The sequence below is a fragment of the Hordeum vulgare genome, chromosome 7H (assembly GCF_904849725.1).
Source record: "Hordeum vulgare subsp. vulgare chromosome 7H, MorexV3_pseudomolecules_assembly, whole genome shotgun sequence".
Lineage (NCBI taxonomy): Eukaryota > Viridiplantae > Streptophyta > Magnoliopsida > Poales > Poaceae > Hordeum > Hordeum vulgare.
The window spans coordinates 383,227,174-383,251,085 of NC_058524.1; the positions used below are offsets into that span (position 1 = coordinate 383,227,174).

General features: G+C 46.7%; 1 protein-coding gene and 3 long non-coding RNA genes across 7 annotated transcripts; 2 read left to right on the forward strand and 2 right to left on the reverse strand.

Moving 5' to 3' along the window:
* Positions 1-10,301: 10,301 nt before the first annotated feature.
* On the forward strand, positions 10,302-12,443 carry LOC123408807. 3 transcript variants are annotated; one of them, XM_045101850.1, is made up of 4 exons: positions 10,302-11,362; positions 11,456-11,533; positions 12,006-12,054; positions 12,188-12,443. In XM_045101850.1, the coding sequence occupies exon 1, from the start codon at positions 10,777-10,779 to the stop codon at positions 11,314-11,316; it is 540 nt and encodes a 179-aa protein (XP_044957785.1). In that variant the 5' UTR covers positions 10,302-10,776; the 3' UTR covers positions 11,317-11,362; positions 11,456-11,533; positions 12,006-12,054; positions 12,188-12,443. The 3 variants fall into 3 exon arrangements, with proteins under 3 accessions (XP_044957785.1, XP_044957784.1, XP_044957786.1); XM_045101849.1 differs by having other exon boundaries at positions 10,302-11,533; XM_045101851.1 differs by lacking the exon at positions 12,006-12,054 and having other exon boundaries at positions 10,302-11,533.
* A 173-nt stretch (positions 12,444-12,616) lies between these two features.
* On the reverse strand, positions 12,617-13,459 carry LOC123408808. Of its 2 annotated transcripts, XR_006612790.1 has the most exons (3): positions 13,254-13,459; positions 13,021-13,155; positions 12,617-12,929 (listed from the first exon to the last, which is right to left on the reverse strand). It is a non-coding gene; the product is annotated as an uncharacterized LOC123408808 (long non-coding RNA). The 2 variants fall into 2 exon arrangements; XR_006612789.1 differs by lacking the exon at positions 13,254-13,459 and having other exon boundaries at positions 13,021-13,243.
* On the forward strand, positions 13,245-13,877 carry LOC123408809. Its single transcript, XR_006612791.1, has 2 exons — positions 13,245-13,301; positions 13,408-13,877. It is a non-coding gene; the product is annotated as an uncharacterized LOC123408809 (long non-coding RNA).
* A 7,518-nt stretch (positions 13,878-21,395) lies between these two features.
* On the reverse strand, positions 21,396-22,385 carry LOC123408810. Its single transcript, XR_006612792.1, has 2 exons — positions 21,799-22,385; positions 21,396-21,709 (listed from the first exon to the last, which is right to left on the reverse strand). It is a non-coding gene; the product is annotated as an uncharacterized LOC123408810 (long non-coding RNA).
* Positions 22,386-23,912: the final 1,527 nt, after the last annotated feature.

The following is a 23,912-nucleotide window of genomic DNA, read 5'->3' on the forward strand; positions in this document are numbered from 1 at the left end:
TGCGGAGAAGAAGGAGCTTGAGGCGGCCCGCAAGGCTGAGCAGGAGCAGTTGCGCGCCTCCCTGCAGGAGAAGGACGCCTCCCATACTACCGACGTGGAGCGTCTTGAGACGCTTCATCTCGAGGAGATGAAACTCAAGGACGCTTCCTTGAAGGAGAAGGAGGAAGCCCTGACCCAGAAGTAGGCGCAGCTGACCAAGGCCCTGGATACGGTGGCGGCCCTCCAGGATGAAGTCGCCTGCCTCACCCAAGTTAGCAAGGTGCGAGAGTTTGAGGCCCTGGAGGGCGCCCATGAGACTGATAGCCACTTCGACCGTGAGTCTTCTTTTGTTTTGTCTTGAATTTTCTTCTTTGCCGCCTCCTTTTCTCACTCTTCTTTGTGCCCCTTCCCCTATCTCAGGCCTCTTCCCTGACACACGGTACGCGGCCGACACGGCCGTCGAGGTTAGCCGCGAGGAGCACCGCGCGGCCGGGCGAGACGTAGATGTTACCTCCGGCTGGAGCGTGGAGGAGATCGGGGTGGGCCTCAGAGCCCACCTGCATGCCCTGGGCGAGTCCATTACTCGGCTCCAGGTTGCCAGCTCGTCGATGGTGAGGGCCATGTGGCCTGATGGCGTGGAGCCAGCGTCGATTAGCCGGCTCTCCCACTGGCTTGCGGCTGGCAAAGACCACCTTGACGCGTGGCGAGCTTCGGCCGCGCGTGCTGGAGCCTACATGGCCCTACTCTTGGACAAGTCCTGGTACCGAAACCTGGACTTGGGAAAGCTCGTCACTCAGCTCGACGGCTCGGAGGAGGAGCTGCAGGCCGTGGAGGAGGAGTTGCGCGTGAGGGCCAGCGACATCGCGTCGTACGCCGCCTGGGATGAGCTCAACTTGGAGCGGGGTGAAGGCGGAAATGTGATCCGTGAGGATCTGCATGGCCTTCAGCCCTATGACGCTGATGGCAGCTCCGACGAGGCGGCCCATGAAGAGGAGAACGCCGCCTCCAGCGGCGAGGCGTATGCCGACTCCGCCGCAGACGGAGCCGAAAGCACTCGCGGAGGAGACGGCGCCACCGCCTCGGGAGCAGCCAGCGATGGTGGAGCCACCACTTGAGGAGCAGCAGCCGGGGCGACCGACGAGGCCACAACCCCTTAGTCGATCCTATTTTTCTTTTTGTTGTCTGTAATTATTTTGTCAATCCAACAGTTCCACCCACTAGGGGGTGTAATGAACTTCGGCCGTGGGCCAATGCTTTTTGAATGTATGGATTCAGCATTATATTCCTAATGCCATGAGTGCTGTTTTATATCTTCGTCTTTTGATTCCTGCTTGACTTCTTTTTCTCCAACCCCTCTACCCCCTAAGTTTCCAGCCCGACAGCCGGGAGCCGGTCTGTGACTCGGTCGAGGTTTCTGACTTTGAGAATATAGGACTTCGATTTTTCGAAGCCATCAAGACTTCAAGATTCAGACATAAACCAGCAGAGGCCGACTAGAATGAGATCGTAAAAAGATCAAGCCAACCCGAGCCAGCAACCTTATTGTAGTCAAACTTTACATGTATCCTGCCTTACATGGCGTCACCTCGCTAGCCGTACAGCCGGGAGCCGGTATGTAGCTGTTACGAGTTGACCAGGGATCGGTCTGGCGTACACTATGTGTTTTTCTACAACATAAGGAAGTCGTCCGGGCGGCTAGCGAGCCCCCGAGCTTATTAGATTCGGCAAGGGACTCACAGAGTGAGCACTCTAGATATGAATTTTAAAAAGAAGCATATGTGCATGCTCTATTCATTGCATTCGGAAATCCCTAAAGAGGGAGAAAGATACATATGTGCATGCTCTTTCCATGTTTGATACTTGCCTTCTAGCAATAGAACGGGCAAAGCAACGCCGCGTTCCATGGACGTTCCGTCTCCTGGCCGGAGTCGTCCCTCTTGCGCTTCCTTGGCTTCTGGGCATCGATCAAGTAGTATGCGTTGTTGTGCAATGCCCTACTGATGATGAAGGGTACCTCCCATGTGGATGAGAGCTTGTGTTGGCCGGCTGTGCGCTGGACTCTTCTGAGCACCAAGTCTCCCTCTCTGAAAGAGAGAGGCTTGATCTTCTTGCTGTGGTAGTATCTCAGCTTCTGTTGATAGATGGCCGTCCGGCTCAAGGCTAGGTCCCTTGCTTCCTCGAGGAGATCAACATCGTCTTCTCTTGCCTCCTTCACCTCCGTTTCCGTGTACAGGGTGACCCGAGGCGAGTCGAACTCTATATCCATAGGGATGATGGCCTCGGACCCATATACCAGAAAGAACAGAGTGAAACCGGTTGACCGGTTGGGCATGGTGCGGAGACTCCATAGTACAGCCAACAATTCTTCGATCCAGCAGCCGGCTGACCTGACAAGTGGTGCCACCAGTCTTGGCTTGATGCCGGCCAGGATTAGGCCGTTGGCCCTCTCCACCAAGCCATTGGACTGGGGATGTGCCACTGACGCCAAGTCGAGCCGGATGCCTACCTTGGAGCAGTAGAGCGCCAAAAGCGCCCTTGGCGAAGTTAGTGTCATTGTCGGTGATGATGCTGTGGGGATGCCGTACCGGACAGAGATGTCCGTGATGAATTTGACAGCCGTGGGGCCATCAAGTTTCTTGACAGCCGCGGAAGGCTTCGTCCGCCTGGTCGTTCCACTCGAATTTCGTCGTCTTCTTCATGAGCTGGTAGAGTGGAAGGGCCTTCTCGCCGAGCCGGCTGACGAACCGGCTAAGGGACTTCAGGCAGCCGGCGAACTTCTGGACGTCTAGGATCCGAGCCGGCTTCACCATCCGCTCGATGGTGCCGATCTTCTCGGGGTTTGCCTCGATGCCACGAGCGGACACGAAGAACCCCAAGAGCTTGCCGCCTGGAACCCCAAAGACGCACTTCTCCGGATTGAGCCAGATCTTGTACTCGCGCAAGTTGGCGAACGTCTCCCGCAAGTTGTCGAGGAGGTTGAAGTGTTGCTTCGTCTTGACGACGATGTCATCCACTTAGACGTGGATGTGTCTGCCAATCTGTGGCAGTAGGCACTGCTACATGCAGCGTTGGAATGTCGCACCAGCGTTCTTCAGACTGAACGTCATGGTGGTGTAGTAGTAGGCCCCGAACGGCGTGATGAAGGAGGTCTTTAGGCGATCAGCTGGATCCAGCTTGATTTGATGGTATCCTGAATAAGCATCCAGAAAAGACAGCATTTTGCAGCCTGCAGTGGAGTCGATCACTTGATCTATCCTAGGCAACGCGAAAGGATCTTTCGGACAGGCCTTCTTCAGGCTTGTGTAGTCGATACACATTCGCCATGTGTTGTTTTTCTTCAGCACCAAGACTGGATTAGCTAACCAGTCCGGGTGGAAAACCTCCATGATGAAGCCGGCTGCAAGGAGCCGGGTAATCTCTTCTCCAATGGTGCGTCGCTTCCCCTCAGCGAAGCGGCGCAAAGGCTGTTTTACCGGCTTTGCATCCGGTCGCACGTGAAGTTTGTGCTCGGCATACTTCCTCGGAACACCCGGCATGTCTTTGGGGGACCATGCAAAGATGTCCCGATTCTCACGGAGGAAGTCAACGAGCTTGCCTTCCTATTTGGGGCTGAGGCCAGCCCCGATGGTGACGCACTGCTTGGGGTTTGCCGGGTCGAGTGGCACCTGCTTGTTTTCTTTAGCCGGCTTGAAGGAGCCTTTGCCGGCCGACTGGGACGGAAGAGAAGGGTCGCCGGCTGCTCGGTAGCCTGAGCCACGAGCCGGTCGATCTGTCTCTTCTCCTCAGCAATCACCATGGTGTCGGGCAAGCGGTTGTTGTCCTGTGCACACTCAAGCGACTTCTTGTAGTCGCCAGCAATGGTGATGATGCCCTTTGGACCCGGCATCTTCATCTTCAGGTAGGCGTAGTGGGGGATAGCCATGAACTTGGCCAGAGCCGGCCTGCCCAGCAGCGCATGATACAGGTTGCTGAGCTCCACTACCTCGAACCATATGGACTCGCGGCGAAAGTGAGCCTTGTATCCGAAGAGGACATCCAGCTAGATTTTGCCGATAAGCGAGCAGGACTGCCCCGGCACGATGCCGTGGAAGATAGTGCTGGTCAGCAGGACGTCCGTCTCCTTGAGCCCGAGCTTGCGGAGAGTGTCGAGGTAGAGGATGATGATGCTGCTGCCGCCATCGACCAGCACCCGGGAGAATCGACAGGTAAGCCTCTTGGAGGCGAAGGTGGGGTCGAGGACGAGTGCATATGAGCCCGGGTTGGGCATCACCGCAGGATGGTCAACCCGGCTCCATGTGATGGGCCTTTCGGACCAATACATGTATTGGGGAACCGGGGGAACCGTGGCATTCACCTCGCGTCGTCGCTGGCGCAGGCTATGCTTGTCGTCGCCTTCACTGGTGAAGACGACGAATGCTCCGTCTTGATGGGGGTAGTCATCGTGGAGGCGGCCGTCGTTGCGAGGCGGTGGTGGTGGAGCCGGAGCAGGACCAGCAGCCGGGGCTAGAGGCGCAGCCTGCGCACCTGGGGTAGCCGGCAGGCCCTCCCCTTGCGACAGCCGTCGTGCAAAGCTGCACTGTCGAAGGGTGTGGGTAGAAGGCTGTGCCCCAGAGTGCATCTCGCAGGGGGCGTCAAGTAGCTGCCCGAAAGTCTGCTTGGGCAACCAGTTGCCCCTGTTGGGCCACTTCCGTTGAGAGCCGGCTTGAGAAGCACACGCCTCACCCTCCACGCTCGCTACCAACTTGTTGTTGGAGCGTGAATCTAGCTGATCCGCCTTGCGCTTGTTGTTGTTCTGGCCACCTCGATTGTCTCCAGCCGGCTTGGGAGTAGCCGGCGTGGGGACAGCCTTGTCCGAGGCGGTCACCTTGACTCGCATCATGGAGTCGGCCGTGGCGTACTTGTCCGCCTTGGCCATGAGCACCGCCAGAGAGGTGGGCTCCGAGCACATGAGCTTGTGCTTGAGGAGAGTACCGTCTCGGCAACCGTCGATGAAGTACTGGATGGCCTGTACCTCATGTACTCCCTCACAGGAGTTGTGAAGCTCCGTCCAGCGAGTGACGTAGTCGCGAAGGCGTTTGTCGGGCCTCTGGACGCACATGGCCAGCTCACGAGGCCGGCCAGGGCGTTTGTAAGTGCCAGTGAAGTTGCGGACGAACGCCTCCTCAAAGTCCACCCAGGAGTTGACGTTGTCGGCTGGAAGGCTGTTAAGCCAAGTCCGAGCCGAGCCGGCCAACATGAGTGGCACGTAGCGGACTGCTACGCGTTTGTTACCCGTGGCAATGCCAATGGCGGTGGTGTAGTCGATCAGCCAGTCCTCTGGCTTGGCGGTGTCGTTGTACTTGGGAGTATCCCGAGGCAAGGTGAAGCCTCGGGGAAACGGCTCCCCTCGGATCCGGGGGCCGAAGCAGGTCGGACTGATGGGGCCGTCCTCCTCCAGAAGGGATGACTGGGCCAGGGCGTTGAGACGCCTGCGGGCGTCCTAATCGCCCAGGGGAACGCGAGCGCCGATACGAGCCACGACCGGAAGGGCACCTTGCGAGCCGGTGGCATGGGTCCTCCCCGGACGAGGAACCTCATACACCGAGTCGCTCTCGTCCCCCCGCGGCGCCTACTCGAAGTGTGCTCGCTCTGGCGCTGGGAGCGCCTGTCTTGGCTTCCTTCGCCCTTCCGATCGGAAGTGCGATGCGAGGAAGATCCTTCGGCGTGGTGATGACCGCTAGGGTTGCGGCGTGCTCCGGGGTTGGGTCCCGGAGACTCTGATTGGGCCTGATCGCGGTCAAGCCGTGTCTGCTGTTCGTTGGCGGCGTCAAGGAGATCCTTGACCCGCTTCTCCTGGAAGGAGCGCTCCTCATCCTCGAAGCTTGGCATTTCTTCCATGGCCGCCTGTGCTGCACGCAAGTTGGCTGCAGGAGTCTCGTAGACGGGTTGTTTGCCGCATAGAATCTCGGCAATGAACCGGCCGCGGCCACGGACCGACCCAAGCCGGCTAGGGGCCTCGGAAACCGGAGTGAGGCCGTATGCGGAGTTATACTCGCGCTGCGTGGCCTCCATCCGGCGCTTCGCCGAGGCGACGTCGATGCCTTCCTCCAAGATATGCCTGCGATCCTCCTCCAGTGAGGCTCGTGCGTCGTTAGGGTTTGTGGAGGCGGCGATGGGCGTCTTCAGGCCGGTGAGCGCAGCCTGAAGAGTGTCAGCGGTGACAGCAGCAGGATCAGCAGCGTTTGCTGACGCTTTTCCCTGAGTCGTGCTGGTGCCGGCACCGATGACCATCACCTCCACGACATTGGAGACGGTGGCGACATGGTATGGGGTGAAGAACCCCACAGACGGCGGAGGGCCGTCGAAGACAAGTACGTTGCTGGGGTACACGTCGTGTGTAGGCGTCTCAGCAAGAGCCTACTGAAGCTGGCGCACAACGCCTCGACATCGAAGTCCTTGCCGAAGTAGCGAGGACCATCATTGAGGCGCAGGTCGCTAAAGAGAACGTTGAGGTTCTCCATAGCAGCGACGACGATGCTAGGAGGCGCCTCGTCATCGGACACCTCGTGCGAATCCGCATGGCGGACCGGGACGTCGATCATAATCGGTGTTGCCTCATCGAAGGCGGGCTCCACGGGCATGCAGATCGGTCCAGACGCGATGCATCCGGTGGTGTAGGTGCGGGGCCCCGCCCAGCGCGTAAAGCCAGCCATTGTCGTGATCGGCCCCACGGTGGGCGCCAAATGTCGGTGAATACTCACAACATATGCCATGGGTAAGCTAAAGTAGGTGATAACCGAAGTCGCAATGGAGGGCGCTGGGGGCGAGGTTGGTACAAGCATGGAACACACGATGTACCCAGGTTCAGGGCTCTCCGTAGAGATAATACCCCTAGTCCTGCCGGAGTGTATGATGTATATGGATGGGATTACAAGGTTGCTCCTGGAGCTGTATTGCGGAGGAGGAAGAAGGGAGCAGTCGGCTCGTCTCTACCTCTCCTATGTGGTTGGTGTGTGTGTGTAAACTGTTGACCGACCCTCTCCATGGAGGGGGCCGGGGGTTTTATAGACGAACCCACCGGCCTACAATATGGATAAAGGGTACAAGAGTGGGACCCGGCTGGCCAGGGGGGCCACGAGGATCTTGTCTTGTCGCCTGAGGGGCCCGCCGGCTACGAGATCCCGTCTGGCTGTGGGACCCGCCAGCTAGCCAATGAGGCTCTCGCGTAAGGTTGACGCAGGACACGCGTGGTACGTTCGGCGTCGTCCAGCGAGATTCTTCATGGGAAGACGGTACGGCCGCCTCCACTGTTCCCATGCACAGTGCAGTAATGGAGTGGGAGTTTGACGGCCGACATTGTGCTGGGTTATGGATCAGAGCCGGAGTAGGTCAGTGGCGTGGCCGTCGATGCTGGTACCTGCCGTGCACTCCGATCCAGTACCCTTGCTGACGCGTAGCCACCTTTAATCATAGGGTCTCGTCATGACCTACGATCTGATGTGACTTGAGATCCCTAGCCGGCTAGCCTGCTTGGCTAGCCGGCTTGGGCACGGCCGCCTCGTCCCTAGCCGGCTGGCTTTTCCTAGGCGACCAGGAAGAGGTAGCCGTCTTGCTTCTAGCCGGCAGGTTCTGCTTGGCCGACCGGGGAGTTGGCTGTCTCGTCCCCTAGCCGGTAGGTGTAGCCTAGCCGGCCAGAGGACTTGGGCCTTGGGGAATTGTTCTTGGTCATTCCTTTTGGGCCGGAGGTAAAGGAGCAGGCTCGATGAGCCTACCCCGGGGTTATCCCCCCGATAGTTTGGGACGTATCACTAACTTACGAGTACAAGAATAAAAGGGGGAAGATCTATGCATATCAGACATGAACTGATAATGATCTCGAAGTGATCCTAAACACCTACTTATGTCAAACATAACCCCCACCCCCATGTCCTCTTCCGGATGCAGAACTCACGAGATGAGACAGACACGATTATGCACAAAGTTGGCATATTTTAATTATGTTTACTTCAAGTTATCTAGAATCGGATGTTAAACAAAGTTTCCAAGTTGCCACATAACCGCGGGCACGACTCTCAGAAAGATGTAACCCTGGAGGGGTGCTCCAACTTGTCCATCACAAACTACCACAAGCTGCATCGGAAACCTCGACCATGAAAAACCCGTAATCTCCTCGTCTTCCTAGTGGAAAACCTCAACCTCAAGATAGCCCAAAGTATCCTTGGAATTCCTCGCACAAGACGTTCGAGAAAGGTAAAACAAATCCAGGAAGGCCGCCTGACGTGCCGACAATCCTGATTGGAGCAGCATATCTCGTTCTCACGGTACAATCGGATGGGACTAGCTACGAGTAAAACCAATCCTCGAATTTCCTCGTGGTGGCCCCACAGACAACCCATTTGGGACTAACACCATCAACACTGCCCCCTGTATTATGTTGAATTAATCCACGGGTAGCGCTAACTCCCTATGCCTTACTAACAGTGTTTAGTATTATTATGTTGAGCAAATATAGTACCAATGTTGGGCCTTGTCGAAAGAGTTTTATCCTAAAACAAAAATCTAGGGGGTCCCCATAACAACCCGGAGCATGTTAGAAGCGTTCGTTTATGGAACATAAGACCGGTACACACGTAACTAGGGCAACAAAGATAGAACGAAACACCAGGCTAGAGGGCCGAGCCTTCGACCTTTTACCCAGTATATAGGTGCATTACATTAAATAGCAATTATATGGTAATATACAAGGAACCCTTGTTTTCACAAGGAAGCAACTACACCTGCAACTAGCAATGCTATAAGAAGGCTGAGCAAGCGGTAACATAGACAAACATGGGTTTTCCGGGATGTGGAAGGGTTAGAGGCTTTTCATGGCAATGTTCGGAGGCTGACATTGAAGTGGAAGGCAGCAAGACATAGCGAAAGAAATAAGACAACTACCATGACAATGATAGTAATGGTATCTAGGAAAATGATTATCTTGCATGTGATCCCGTTTGGAAGAAGAACGAATCCGTGAAGCAAAAGAACCAACGTAGTCAAACGAAACCTCACACTTCAAAGCGGTTCGGAACTCTATCGAGAAGAAACAATCTGGAAACAACAATCAACACAATAACACCAACACATATTCATGACCTGAAGCACAATCACATATGGTGCATGTCCGATATAATTATGCAAGGAAGGCAAAGCATAACAATCAACTCCTACACATTAAATGAAGCTCGTTGCATATTGACGAAATTCCATATTTAATTACCTAAATCACTCCTGTTTAGGTACACGACAATATTAAATGTTGTTAAACATGACAAGCGGTAAAGCATAAATAAAGTACACTATCTAGACATTTTCAAATGAGGTCGGAAACAACATATAACATTTCCGAAATGACCCCATATGCTAATTTTGAAATTGGTCTAGATCTGTACTAAACATGCTTTATATTTATTGAACAGCAAAATGGAGTATACCATGTGATTCTACACGTCATTCTAGTCAATTTACATATATAGATCATTTAAAAAGGAGCTACGGTTTAAAAGATATGAGCAACACAGGATGATATGCCATGAATGCAAAATGTATGCAAATGATAGTCACAAGCATGTTAAAATGGATGCACCAACATACTTTGAAACTACATGAAATTATGCACAAGTTTAAATGAGGCGGGAACAATGAATAACAATTGTGGAAAGTCCCACATGCAAATTACAATTCGGTATTGTTCTGCCTATAACACAATTTTAGCATTGTTAAACAGCAAAATAAAAATCACCATGTTGTTCTATACTTTTTAAATCAAATTACATATGTTGAACATATTGATCGGAGTTATGGTTAATTAGTTATAAGACAAAACATTTTAACACGGCGTTTATGCAAATTTAATCAAAGAACAATGTTAAACATTTTTAACACGTGTGAAAGTTGGATATTGTGAAAGTAGAAATAAATTCATATATATCATGTCCTCATATGATGCATGGTTAAATTTTTTGGATTTGCAAAAGTCTTAATTATTTTTGTGAAATTGTGCGATTTTAAATTGAAAAAAAAACTAAAATAGACACCGGCTGTGCTAGCCACTTTCAATGACAAGTGGGGCTAGGTGGTGATCACCCGAGTCAATATGGAAAGGTCAACAGGGGCTGTGGATCCCAGCTGTCACGGAGGGATGATAAACTAAACACAGAAATAAATGCAAGCACTCGGATCTGACCCCTTAATCTCTCGCCCAAGAGATGGGGTGCTAGCCACAAAGCTAGGTCCGGTGCTTGTGACATAAATTGGCTCGGCCATAAGCTACTATACTAAACCGGCTAGCATTTGGATTTTCTCTTTTTTTTTTTAGTTTCTCCTACCGACTACTGTTGGAGGTTTACGTGGCTGGTCTATCAAACAATTACGTGGTTGTCTTTACTGCAGTTCTCTTCCTTGCCGTAACAGATTTTCTCTCTTCCACTCGCCCAACGCTTTGCTTCTCGATGTCCCCTGCTCGCCCAAGTCTCTTTCTTGACCCGTCTTTTTTCTTTCTCGACAACCTCAGAGCCAAGCGCCACCACCGCCGATTCCGGCGGACGCTGGCCGTCTCCCGTGCCGTCACCTGCCGGCAGGACTCTACCCTGGTCTTTTCCTTTCCAAATCTCTCAATCCTCTCTCCGTTCTAGACTTGACATCCCTCCCGCGGAAACCCTATTATTTGTGTTGGGGTAATCTGTGCGGCCGTGCTGTGCCCGACGGCTGCTCTGCTCGTGCCTCCGGCTTGGTCTCTTTGCCTGCTTCTCCTCTCTTCGATTCATCGGTTCACATGTTATGTGCCTTCGGGTGCACGGCTGCCGTCTAACCCTCACATCTCTTCTGTGGCTGCCTTCCACACCTGCAGCGACCAGAGCAAGGGACTTTTTAGCAGCTTCTCCTCTACTTTTCGTCTCTATTTTTTGTTCGTTTCGTTTCTGGATTCTGTCCTTACAATTTGATTTCGTTGTGATGGACTCGATGAAATATATATCTTTTGGCACTTTGATTTACCAATTTTTATGTCTGCAACCAAGATTGTGGATGCATGGTGGCGACTGGCGACTGCTTGCTACGGTCATCCCAACAATTGTAGTTGGCCAGATCATCCGCCTCAAGTGGTGGCGTGACAAGATCTCTGGCAAGGTTGGCATACGCGAGCGCAAGATCCCCATCCCGAGCACCCACATCTCTAAATGCGTCGGAGCTAGCTTGATACCTGTCAACATCGCTTGCACACCATCTGCATCAACCAGTACCATGTGCCCAGCAGGAATTGTTATACTTTGTGAGATGCTTCCGTGGATTCATTTCATGATTTGGAAAGTACTATTTTAATTTACAATGCTCTCAGATATTATGATATTGGATGAGATGCTTCCTGGTATTAGTTTACTCTTTGATTTTTTTCCCGTTGGTTCTTAATGTCAATCAAATATTGGGTAGAGAAAAAGGTATACACATATATTTTGCGCAGGCTATTTGGGTGCATGTTCAATGGAGACACGCGCGTCACTGCCGGCAAGAAATTCACAGCCTTTGGTTCTGTTTCAAGGTGATTTTCCTTTTTTGTTGGTAAATTCTGTTTTCAGATAGGCGTATTCTTTCTAGAAAAAACATTGGAATCTGGATGTAACTTTGTTACTTTTTCTTGCTATGGTGTTTGTGTGCTCCCTTCAATGGTAAAAACTGGGGAAAACATTGAATGAACATATGAATAGTAACTTTTTAGAGATGACCGTAGTTTTATCTTTGATTATGCCTAACTTTGATTTTGTATCACCAATTTATGGCTGCAATTTTGACATCATGTTATGTGATGTGATCATTTCTTAAGCTATTCAAATATTGCAAAAGTAGTTAGTTCGGCAAAATCAACAATGCATGCAGCTATCTGGGTTTCTTGGTGAATCTTTATATTTCTATAGTTCTTACTTTTTTGATATTGTTTCCTCTCCTATCAGAGTACCTCTCAGTTTCTAGATTTCCAGACACATATTACAAACTCAAATTACTATTCCTTCCAGGCAACCAGTACATACATCCATAAAGCCATAGCCATGTAGTAATCTGCAGGTACCTATGCATTTGATTCTGATATAATTTCTTTGCTCTTCAGAAATTTAGATCAACATTTGATGTACATAGCCATGTAGTAATCTGCAGGTACCTATGAATTTGATTCTGATATAATTTCTTTGCTCTTCAGAAATTTAGATCAATATTTGATGTACGGGATAAAAACAATTGTTGTCATCAGCAAGAGTGTTAGGATGATTTTTCCATCAGCAAGTTTCGACTGCGCCAATCCGGATACTGAGGAACTTTTGCCTTATTTGACTACTTTGCATAATTTGCAAATAGCAGGGGAAATTGGTGGTGTAGAGAGATGACATTGACCTATTCTGTATTTTTAAAATTAATATTGTAACTCATCATCCGCTGGATGTGATTTATTTTGGGTAGATATCCCCTAGCTGGCCATCTATTACTTTAGAAACTAGCGTTAGTGCAGCCAATAAATTATTTTACACTTCAGTATGTTGTGATTGTGCACTTTGATGTTGTGCTATTTGCAATATCATCTTCCTCACAAAATATTTAAACGATCATTACCACCGGCGCGGCCTGCGCCGCGTTTTCTGGCACTAGTTGATAAAATAGGGCAATAGCTGATCCTTTGGAGATGCGAAAATGCAAAATAAAAGCGCACCCACGGGGATTTGACCATTGGTCTCCTGGTTATAACCCAGAGGTGCTAACATGAAACAACCTGCTAACGCGAATCTGAAAGCTACACGAACAAGATAACGGAGATAGCTTCTCCACAACCGTGGCTGGGCACATACAGCGGCGTGGTTCCTCCGCATCCGTGCGAGGGGCGCCGGAGTGTCGTGGATCCAGTGCTCTGGCTCGTCATCGGCGAGGCCATACTTGATGTTCCTTTAGACCTGTAGATAGAAGAGACAAGGGGAGAGAGTTGAGCAGAGGGAAAAAGAGAGCAACAGAGACAAAGCAGGGGCGCGGGACATGGAGCTGGACCTGCGGCTTCGGTGGTAGTGGATGAAGGCTGCTACAGGGCTACGAGCGCAGTGGACCTCGGGTGTCAATGGCGGCTACAGAGCTTCAAGTGGCGCCATGGATCTCGTGAGATGGCGTTCATGGAGGCTGCCCAAGCTGTTGGAACAGAGAGAAAAAAAATACAAAGATGAGAGAGAGCCTCTAAAGGTGAAGAAAACAGGAAGCAAGGGGAAAGGGCGTCGGGGCCGGCCTACGGGGCGCCAATGATGTGGGGCTCCTGCGAATCCTGGCGGGACGGGAAGGTACCCGGGCGCCGGAGCCATGAGTCTACGGGAGAGCTCCTGCTCCTGAGGTCAAGCAGACGACTGAGACTGGGGGCGGCTGGACGTGTCCTGGCGGGACGGGAAGGTACCCGGGCGCCGGAGCCATGAGTCTACGGGAGAGCTCCTGCTCCTGAGGTCAAGCAGACGACTGAGACTGGGGGCGGCTGGACGTGTCCAGGAGCCACGTGTAGCCGGTGGTAGTTGGCTCGTGGCTGAAAGCTAGGAAGAAGGTGGTTTGCTGAGAGGATGGATGGATTTGATGGGTATCCGCAAACGGTTTGGATTTGGACCCTTTGATTTAGATCGGACGATCGAGATAAATAGATTAGGGAGCCCAAGTGAACAACCAACGATAATTTGGTGTTTTACGGGGTTGATCCGGATTCAACGGTCATGACGGTATGATTCGGGTTCGGGCTAGATATCGGACGCACGTGAGGGATGTGTGCATTGTGTAGAGGGGCTAGGCATGACAAGAGAGGAAAGACGGGCAGCCCGACAACAAGTTTTAAAATACCAAAACATTTGTGATTTAGGCCGGTTATAGTGTCAGTATAGGTTTAAGGCTCGGGCATCAAACGAGTTCGGATTGCGATGAAATTTGGTAGGCGGCCTACCTACACTAAAACAAGACCGTATGCCAACTTTCAACCTAATCCGAGAAACTTCTATACATCCTTTTTAAAAACAACATTTTAAATGATGTCGCGGGCGCATGTATGTGTGGTCGGTCTTGAAATAGTCAACAAAAAAGGGAAGAACCGACAACTAATAACGGATGCTAGTTTGAAAACTGACGGCAACGAAGTGCCGATGCAATGCGAATGATGCACATGATGCGATGATGAATGCGAAAACCAAACAAATTACACGGCGACAACGGAATAAGAGGGAAATCTTCTAAAGCGTCTTTTCCGGGCTGTTACAACTCTCCTACACTAACAAGAGATCCCGTCCCGTGATCTAAGCATGAAAAAGGGAAGAGGAAGAGAAAGATCAATAGGTAGAACTTAATCGATTCTTTGACAAACGAGTGAAACCAACGAAACTTGAAGATAGAAAGAAGATGAAGAATGACATGAGGAACAAGCAAGAATTCAAAAGAAATTTCCGCAGCACCTCGACAGGAAATAGAGGAAAAAATTGATAAGATGAAAGAACTTGAAAAGATTTCACAACACAAGGGTTAAATGGACAAGCTAGGGAAGAACAAGATCTTGACAAACTGAGATGAAGGTCAAATAGAACAACACGGAACAAGAGAATATAAGATAGATCACTAGAAAGAAAAAAGGATAAGAAAATGACTACTTCTATCACAATCAATTTAAGAAGTATGCTTACAAGGAAAGATTGAATTGAGTTATTGAAAAATCAACAACAAAAAGAATAATCTTGTGGTGGGCTTATGGAAAACATCTCAAAATAATGAGGTGACAACCGGCCACTAAGAGAAACAGAGAATGTTTGGAAGCAACAAGATATGCAAAACTTCTTACGTCAAGAGGATACACTGAGAACTTGGACAAACTATGATCTCCATAATAGCAACAACCCTTATGAAAAGCTTTAGGTGAAATCTAATCCAAGATAGCTCAACGGAAGAAAAGGTGGGTTGAAAATGTCCCATGATCAAAGAATTCGTGGGTTTAAATATGTCATTCTTGAAACAAATTGTCTTCGAGACTCTCCATGAGTTAAGAATGCTATAACACCACCTCAAAGGATAATGGAGGAAGAATTGCAGTTCCAAATGCAAGATAAAGAATACTTGAGGTCCTGCAACAAAATCTTGAAGTACACCTTGAGAATGAATTAGATCCTTGAAGAACCACCATGAAGAACCTCCGTATACAAAAGAATGATAAAACAAAATGAAGGTTGGAAAGAATAAGATTATAACCTTTCAAAGATTTAGACGAGGCTTCACGAAGGGATACTTGAGAAAACTTGGAACTTCCGAAAGAAAAGATGAAGCATTTGGAATAAAGAATTTGATATGATGAGCAACTCCGGAAAATAATGAAATCATCTTGATGTAATAAGAACAAGAATAAGAATTGTGTTATGCTTATCCTTCATCAAGCTAAATTTATGACAACAACGGATTTAGCATACTACTTAATCTTCTTGAAAAGATTGGAGAGAAAGATAGGGCGCAAACTGAAAAAGTCTTCAATGAAACACCGGTAAGAATTTTGAATGAATGAGGATGTATAAATGAATGGAGATACACGAGACGAAGAGAGCATGATCCACCAGTAATAATTTAAAATAGATGGGGATATTAGAAATGAATGGAATACATGACAACAAAGAGATCTTGAGTTACCTAACAAAAAACTTGAATGAGACACCAGAATAATTAAGATATGAATGAAGAGACAACAATTGAGAATAATTAGAGAATGAAAGATGAAAGAAAAGAACGAACTAATCTTCTAAAATGATGGCCTTCGGAGGATCGAGAAATGAACACAACACTGAAATGCACCGGATAGATATGGAAGGAATTTCTCATGATCAAAAATAACTTGAGAGAGACCACGAAGCTGAGATGACAATCGTCAAAACAACGGACAAGATTTAAGAGAAACACTTCTTCGGTCTTCAGTGCTAAGAATGATGATAAGCAACACCACCATGAATTACTGAAAGACTCCAGAAGAATGAATAAAGAACGGTTGTGGCAACGTTGAAGACAATTTAAAAATGATCTTGGAAAAGGAATATGACTAATGAAAATCATACTTACGTCATACTTGAAAAGAATTAGAGAGTTCCAGAAGAGATTAGAAGAGCCATGTAAATCCTGGGAATATCTGTGGGTTATGGGCCCACTCAAAAGAAACCACCGTTGAAAATATTTCTTAGGAAGAGAGATTGCATTGGTACAAATTAAAACTTGATGAGGTGAGAAGCTCTAAATAATTGAAGGATTTGATGAAAACACGAATATTCTGAGATATCTTTTGCATTCCGGATAGAATAAAAAGGGATGAAGGAACAAGAGAGGCTTGAATAAGAATTTCCAACAAGGGAAGCATTTAAGGAATGAAAAGGATATGATGAACACCGAAAGCTTGAATTGAATCCACCGGAGAGAAAACAAGAATGAAGAACAATGAAATTAGCACCTAAGCATATTCACAATGAATCACCAGATACGATATAGAAGAAAAGAAAGCAGAAGCATAATTGAAAAAAGGGCATTTTGATGATAGTCTAATCACTGAAGAAGAAAAAGGGCGGGAGGGAGGGGAAAACAAAGACAACTTCGGACAGATGAGACGAACTCCGGAAAGAAATGAGAGATTGATCTTGCAAATATTGTAGAGGATCGAATTAACTCGAAGAGAACACACCGGTTGAAAGAATTTGACATGACAACTCCGGTTGAACAAAAGGATCAACACTCCCATAGAATATGAGAACACTACTTAAGAAATATTTGAAATCATCACTTGGCATTGAAGCAATTCGAATTACCATACTCCAACAAAACAAAGGATGAAGCTTACTAAACAAGCCGAAAACAAATATAATACAGAGATTTTGCTTGATATTTTCGTTGTAAGGTTCACATGGGCTATATCCTACAGTAGCCATCATCTACAAGACAGTGCACACGACATACAAAGCGCCCCCTAGTCATAGGAACCTACAAGGACTCTTTAAGACACAACGAGAACAAACTAATCCACTAGATGTCGAACCCCAACCTCACATCATGCATTTCTTGGACTCTAATCTTAGGTAACTACTTGAATTCCCACCTAAGAACTTCCAAAAATTTCTGGTTATGGAATCGGGTCCACGGATACATGGAGTAAAATCCATCACTCAACTCCTAGCAATAACACTACCCGTCCAGTGTATCACATCCATCAACACATAACTAGAGATCTCGGAAACTCATCTACCTCAGACCCTCGTAATCACAACAATACCATGTATGGAAGTACATCCGGACGCTCTCCACCAGTACTGGGGATGCTAGACTCCTGTCGCCACTACTAGTATTGAAGCAATTTCGAACATCCTCCGTCCTAAGATACTAACAAAACTGAATGATAGCGAGTGTGACAAGAATCCCCTGAAGCCCAACTCCTCGACAATAGGAGGCACTAAGTCAGAACTCTGTCGCATCGACATCATAGAGGTTTCCAAAATACTCGTGTGATCGTAAAAAAAAATTGAGGGAGAAGAGGAGTAGAATTAAAATTCCTCCATCATGATTCCTCACCAAAGCATAGAAGAGGATTAAAAAGAATCATACTCTCCGATATATAACTAGATTCAAAGTACATTTTAACTAGATTCAACTCATCCAAGTTCGATCAATCAAGGGGGCTCCTAGGCCAGTACTGCTCTAATACCAACTTGTAACGCCCATGATGCGATGTTATCCTTATTTTGACACGAGGGCCTCGATAGGTATAGAAGTGCATCTCGTTGTTTAGCAAGAATGTATATAGTTACAAGTACATGTACAAAATAGATGAGTATATGGAATTGGCTTACACTCGCCACAAGCTACAACATGAACAACACAATACAAAAATATATTCAATCACCATGTAGAAAAAAGGAGGGTTTGACTATGGATGAAATCAAACTATAAAAAACGTCGTCCATCCTTACTATCCCAGGTTGCCGGCCTGAAAGCCATCATAGATCGATGAAGAAGAAAAATAATAAGAAGAAGAAACTCGAAATAGCACAATCATCACGCTCACCTGAAAGTATCGCTTTACCTGTAGCTGCAACTGTTGTTGTAGTAATCTATGATCCACACGGACTCAACAATTTCATTTTCAAAGGTATTAGGACTAGCAAAGCTTAATGGGTTAGGTATGGTTAAGTGGTGAGGCTGCAGAAGCAACTAAGCATATATTTGAATGGCTAACTTATGAGTACAAGAATAAAAGGGGGAAAGATCTACGCATATCGTTCGTGAACTAATAAGGATCTCGAAGTGATCCCGAACACCTACTTATGTCAAACATAACCCCACAGTGTCATCTTCCGGATACAGAACTCACGAGAAGAGACAGTCACGGTTACGCACACAGTTGGCATATTTTAATTAAGTTTACATCAAGTTATCTATAACGGGATGTTAAACAAAGTTTCCATGTTGCCACATAACCACGGGCACGACTCCCAGGAAGAATTAACCCAGCAGGGGTACTCCAACTAGTTCATCACAAACTACCACAAACTACGTCGGAAACCTTGACCACATAATACCCGTAATCTCCTCGGCTTCCTAGTGGAAAACCTCAACCTCGAGATAGCCTAAAGTATCCTTGGAATTCCTCCCACAAGATGTTCGAGAAAGGTAAAACAAATTCAACAAGGCCGCCCAACATGCCGATGATCCCAATAAGAGTTTGTATCTTGTTCTCAGGGCACAATCGGGTGGGACTAGCTACGAGTAAAACCAATTCTTGAGTTTCCTTGCGGTGGACCCGTAGGCAGCCCATTTGGGACCAACACCATTAGCATTGGCCCCCATGTATTATGTTGAATTAATCCACGGGAAAAGCTAACTCCATATGTGTTACTAACGGTGTTCAGTATTATTATGTTGAGCAAATATAGTACCAACAATGGGCCTTGTCGGAAGAGTTTTATCCCAAAACAAAAATCAAGGGGGCCCCCATAACAACCCCAAGCATGTTATGAGCGCTCATATATGGAACATACACCGGTACACAAGTAACTAGGGCGATAAAGATGGAACAAAACACGAGGCTAGAGGACCGAGCCTTCCACCTTTTACCCAGTATATATGTGCATTACATTAAATAGCAATTATACGGTAATATAACAAGGAACCCATAATTTCACATGTAAGGAACTTCACATGCAACTAGCAATGCTATAAGAAGGCTAAGCAAGCGGTAACTTAGCCAAACAAGGGTCTGCTGGTATGTGAAAGGGTTAGAGGCTTTTCATGGAAATGTTGAGTGGCTGATATTTAAGTGGTAGGCAGCAAGACATGACGAAAGAAAACGAGACAACTAGGACGACACCGATATTAATGGTATCTAGGGAAATGATCCATCTTGCCTCTGATCCCGCTTGAAAGAAGAACAAATTAGTGAAGAAGACGAACCAACATAGTCGAACGAATCCTCACACCTCGAAGCGGTTCGGAACTTTATCGAGAAGAAACAATCCAGAAACAACAATCAACACACAATAATGCACCCACATATTCATGACATGAAGCACAATCACATATTATGCATATCCGGTTTAATTATGAAAGGCATGGCAAAGCACAACAATCAACTCCTACACATTAAATGAAGCTCAATATGCAACAAGTTGCATATTCACAAAATTCCATATTTAATTACTTAGTTCACTCCCGTTTAGGTACATGACAATATTAAATGTCATTAAACATGGCAAGTGATGAAGTATAAATAAACTACACTATCTAGGCATTTTAAATAAGGTCAAAAATAACATGTAGCATTTACGAAATGAGCCCATGTGTTAATTTCGAAATCGGTCTAGATCTGTCTTAAACATGTTTTATATTTATTAAACAACAAAATAAAGTGGACCATGTTATTCCACACGTCATTCTAGTCGATTTACATATATAGATCATTTAAAACGGAGCTATAGTGTAAAAGATATGAGCAACACGAAATGATATGCCATGAATGCAAAATATATGTAAATGACAGTCACAAGCATGTCAAAATGGATGCACCAGGATATTATGAAACTACATGAAACTCTACGCTAGTTTAAATGAGGCCAGAACAAAGAATAACAATTGTGAAAAGGCCCCACATGCAAATTACGATTCGGTACTGTTATGCCTATAATCCAATTTTAACGTTGTTAAACAGCAAAATAAATGTCACCATGTTGTTCTACATATTTTTCTTGTCAGGTTACATATGTATAATATATTAATCGGAGCTATGGTTAGTAGTTATGTGACAACACGTTTTAACATGGCATTTGTGCAAATTTACTGAAAGAACAATGTTAAACATTTTTAACATGTGTGAAAGGTGGATATTGTGAAAGTACAAATAAAACTAAGCAAAATTCATATATAGCATGTGCTCATATAATGCACGGTTCAATTTATATGGATTTGCAAGTTTCAATTATTTTTGTGAAATTGTGCAATTTTAAATTGAAAAATAGACACCGGCTGTGCTAGCCACTATCAATCACAAGTGGGGTTAGCGGGTGATCACCCTAGTCAGTATGGAAAGGTCAACATGGGATCTGGATCCCAGCTGTTATTGAGGGATGATAAACTAAACAGACAAAAAAAATGCAAGCACTGGGATTTGACCAGCACAAAGCTAGGTCCGGTGCTTGTGAAATAAATTGGCTCCGCCATTGATAAAACATGGCAATAGCTGATCCTTTGGAGATGCGAAAATGCAAAATCAAAGCGCACCAATGGGGATTTGACACTTGGTCGCCTGGTTAAAACCCAGAGGCGCTAACAAGTGCACTGCAATTAAGAGGGTGCTTGGATCAAAAAACTAAAACTAGTCTGACTAAAACTAGTCTTTTTAAAAGGCTAAAGTTCTAAACATCCCTGATTAAAGAGAGGCTGAAACTAGTCTTGAGGCTAAAATCTTTTAGTTAGGGGTACCCCTATTAAAATATACATTAGTTCTCTCTCTGCTCATTTAACTCCTCATACAAGTTCTGAATTGGAGGGTTTGAAGGATAATAAATGCTTATTAACTTGATTTTAGTCTCTTTAATACTTGGATCCAAGCATGGGTGAGGCTAGCAAGTTTTAGTCTCATTACTCTTAGAGGGTGCTTGGATCCAAAAGAGTAAAACTAGTCTCTTTAAAAGGCTAAAGTTCCAAGCACCCCTGACTAAAGAGAGGCTAAAACTAGTCTTGAGGCTAAAATCTTTTAGTCAGAGGTACCCCTACTAAAATATGCATTAGTCCTCTCTCTCCTCATTTAACATCTCATGCAAGTTCTAGACTGGAGGGTTTGGAGGATAATAAATGCTCATTAATTTGATTTTAGTCTTTTTAGTACTTGAATCCAAGCATGGGCGAAGCTAGCAATTTTTAGTCTTATTACTTTTTATCATGGTATTAAAACATATCAAGCATCCTCTTAATCATGAAACTAAAACGTATCCAAACATCCTAAGTTTGCGATGCAAAGGGGACGTTTGAACATGAAACAATATGCTAACGCGAATCTGAAAGCTACACCAACAAAATAACGGAGACAACTTCTCCATGACCGTGGCTGGGCATGTACAGTGGCGAGGTTCCTCCGGATCCGTTTGTGGGGCGGTGGAGTGGCGCAGATCCAGTGCTCTGGCTGGTCAGCGGCGAGGCCATACTTGATGTTCCTCTAGACCTGTAGAAGAGACGAGGGGATAGAGTTGAGCAGAGGAAAAAAGAGAGAGCAACGGAGAGAAAGCTGGGGCGTGGGACATGGATCTGGACCTGCGGCTCTCGTGGTCACATACGGAGGCTACTACAGGGCTACGGGAACAGTGGATCTCGGGTGTCAATGGCGGCTATAGAGATTTAAGTGGCGCCATGGCTCTCCTGAGATGGCATTCATGGCGGCAGCCCAAGCTGTTGGAACAGAGAGAAAAAAATACAAAGATGAGAGAGAGCATCGAAAGGTGAAGAAATCAGGAAGCAAGGGGAAAGGGCGTCGGGGTCGGCCTGTGGGGAGCCGGCGACGTCGGACTCCGGCGAATCCTTGCGGGTCGGAAAGGCTGCGAGAGAGCTCCTGCTCATGAGGTCACGCAGACGACTGAGGCTGGGGGCGGTTGGACATGTCCAGGAGCGAGGTGGAGGCACTGGTGGTTGTCCCGCGGCTGAAAGCAAGGAAGTAGGTGGTTTGCTGAGAGGATGGATGGATTTGATGGGATCCACGAGAGAGTGGCGGCGGCGAACGAGGAAAACTTGTCTACGGGTTTTGTGTAGGTGATATGTAAATTGGGTTGAGTTTGGACCCTTCGATTTAGATCGAACATTCAAGATAAATATGTTAGGGAGCCCAAGTGAACAACCGATGATGATTTGGGGTATTACGGCGTTGATCCGGATCCAACGGTCATGACCATATGTTTTGGGTTTGGGTAAGTTATCGGACACACGTGAGGGGTGTGTGCACTGTGTAGAGGGGCTAGGCATGAGAAGAGAGGGAAGAAGGGCAGCCCGACAACAAGTTTTAAAATACCAAAACTTGTGCGATTTAGACCGACTATAGTGCTGCTATAAGTTTAACGGTCCGGGCATCAAAGAAACTCCGACTGTAATGAAATTTGGCTGGCGGCCTACCTACAGTAAAACAAGACCCCAAGCCAACTTTCAACTCAATCGAGAAAGTTTTCTACACACTTTAAAAACATTTTAAATGATGTCGTGGACGCGTGCATGTGTGGTTGCTCTTGAAACGGTCAACGACAAAAAACAGGGAGAACCAGCAACTAGTAATCGATGCGAGTTTGAAAACCGACAGCAACAAAGTGCTGATGCAATGCGGATGATGCACATAATGCGATGATGAATGCGACAACCAAATAAATCACACGGCGACAACGGAATAAAAGGGGAATCTTCTGGAGCGTCTGTTCCGGGCTGTTACACTTCCACCTCTTACCAAGTATATAGTTGCATTAAATTAAATAGCAATAATATGGTGATATCACAAGGAACCCATGTTTTCACATGGAAGGAACTGCACCTGCAACTAGCAAGGCTATAAGAAGGATGAGAAAACGGTAACATAGCCAAACAAGGGTTTGTTAGGATGTGGAGGTGATTAAAGGCTTTTCATGGCAATGTTGGGAGGGTTGACATAACAGGTGGTAGGCAGCGAGACATAGCGATAGAAACGAGACAACTAGTATAGCAATGGTAGTAGTGGTATTTAGGGAAATGATCATCTTGCGTGAGATCCCGGTTGAAAGAAAAATGAATCTGTGAAATAGACGAACCGACCTAGTCAAACGAAACCTCACAAGCGGTTCCGGACTCTATTAGGGAGAAACAATCTGCATACAACAAACAACACACGATAAACAACACTGCATATGCATGACATTATTCGCAAACAAATATGATGCATCTTCAATTAATTATGCATGGTATGACAAAGCACACCAATCAACTCCTACACATTAAATGAAGCTCAATATGCAAAGAGGTGCATATTGACGAAACTGCATATTTGAATTACTTCATTCACTCCCGTTTAGGTACACGACAATGTTAAATGTTGTTAAACATGGGAAGAGGTGAAGAATAAATAAACTACACACTCTAGGCATTTTAAATGAGGTCGGAAACAATATATAGTATTTCCGAAGCGACCCCATATGTTAATTTTCAAATTGATCCATGTCTGAATTAAATACATTTTACATTTCATAACACAAAAATAAAGTGGACTTTGTGAATCTACACGCCATTCTTGTCGATTTACATATATAGATCATTTAAAATGGAGTTACGGTCTAAAAGATATGACCAATACAAGATAATATGTAATGAATGCAAAATGGATGCAAATGATAGACACAAGCAAGTTTAATTATGGATGC

Excerpts from the sequence above, each read along its gene's own strand:
- LOC123408807 (XM_045101849.1), top strand. The coding sequence starts at position 10,777 with ATGTGCCTTCGGGTGCACGGCTGCCGTCTAACCCTCACATCTCTTCTG.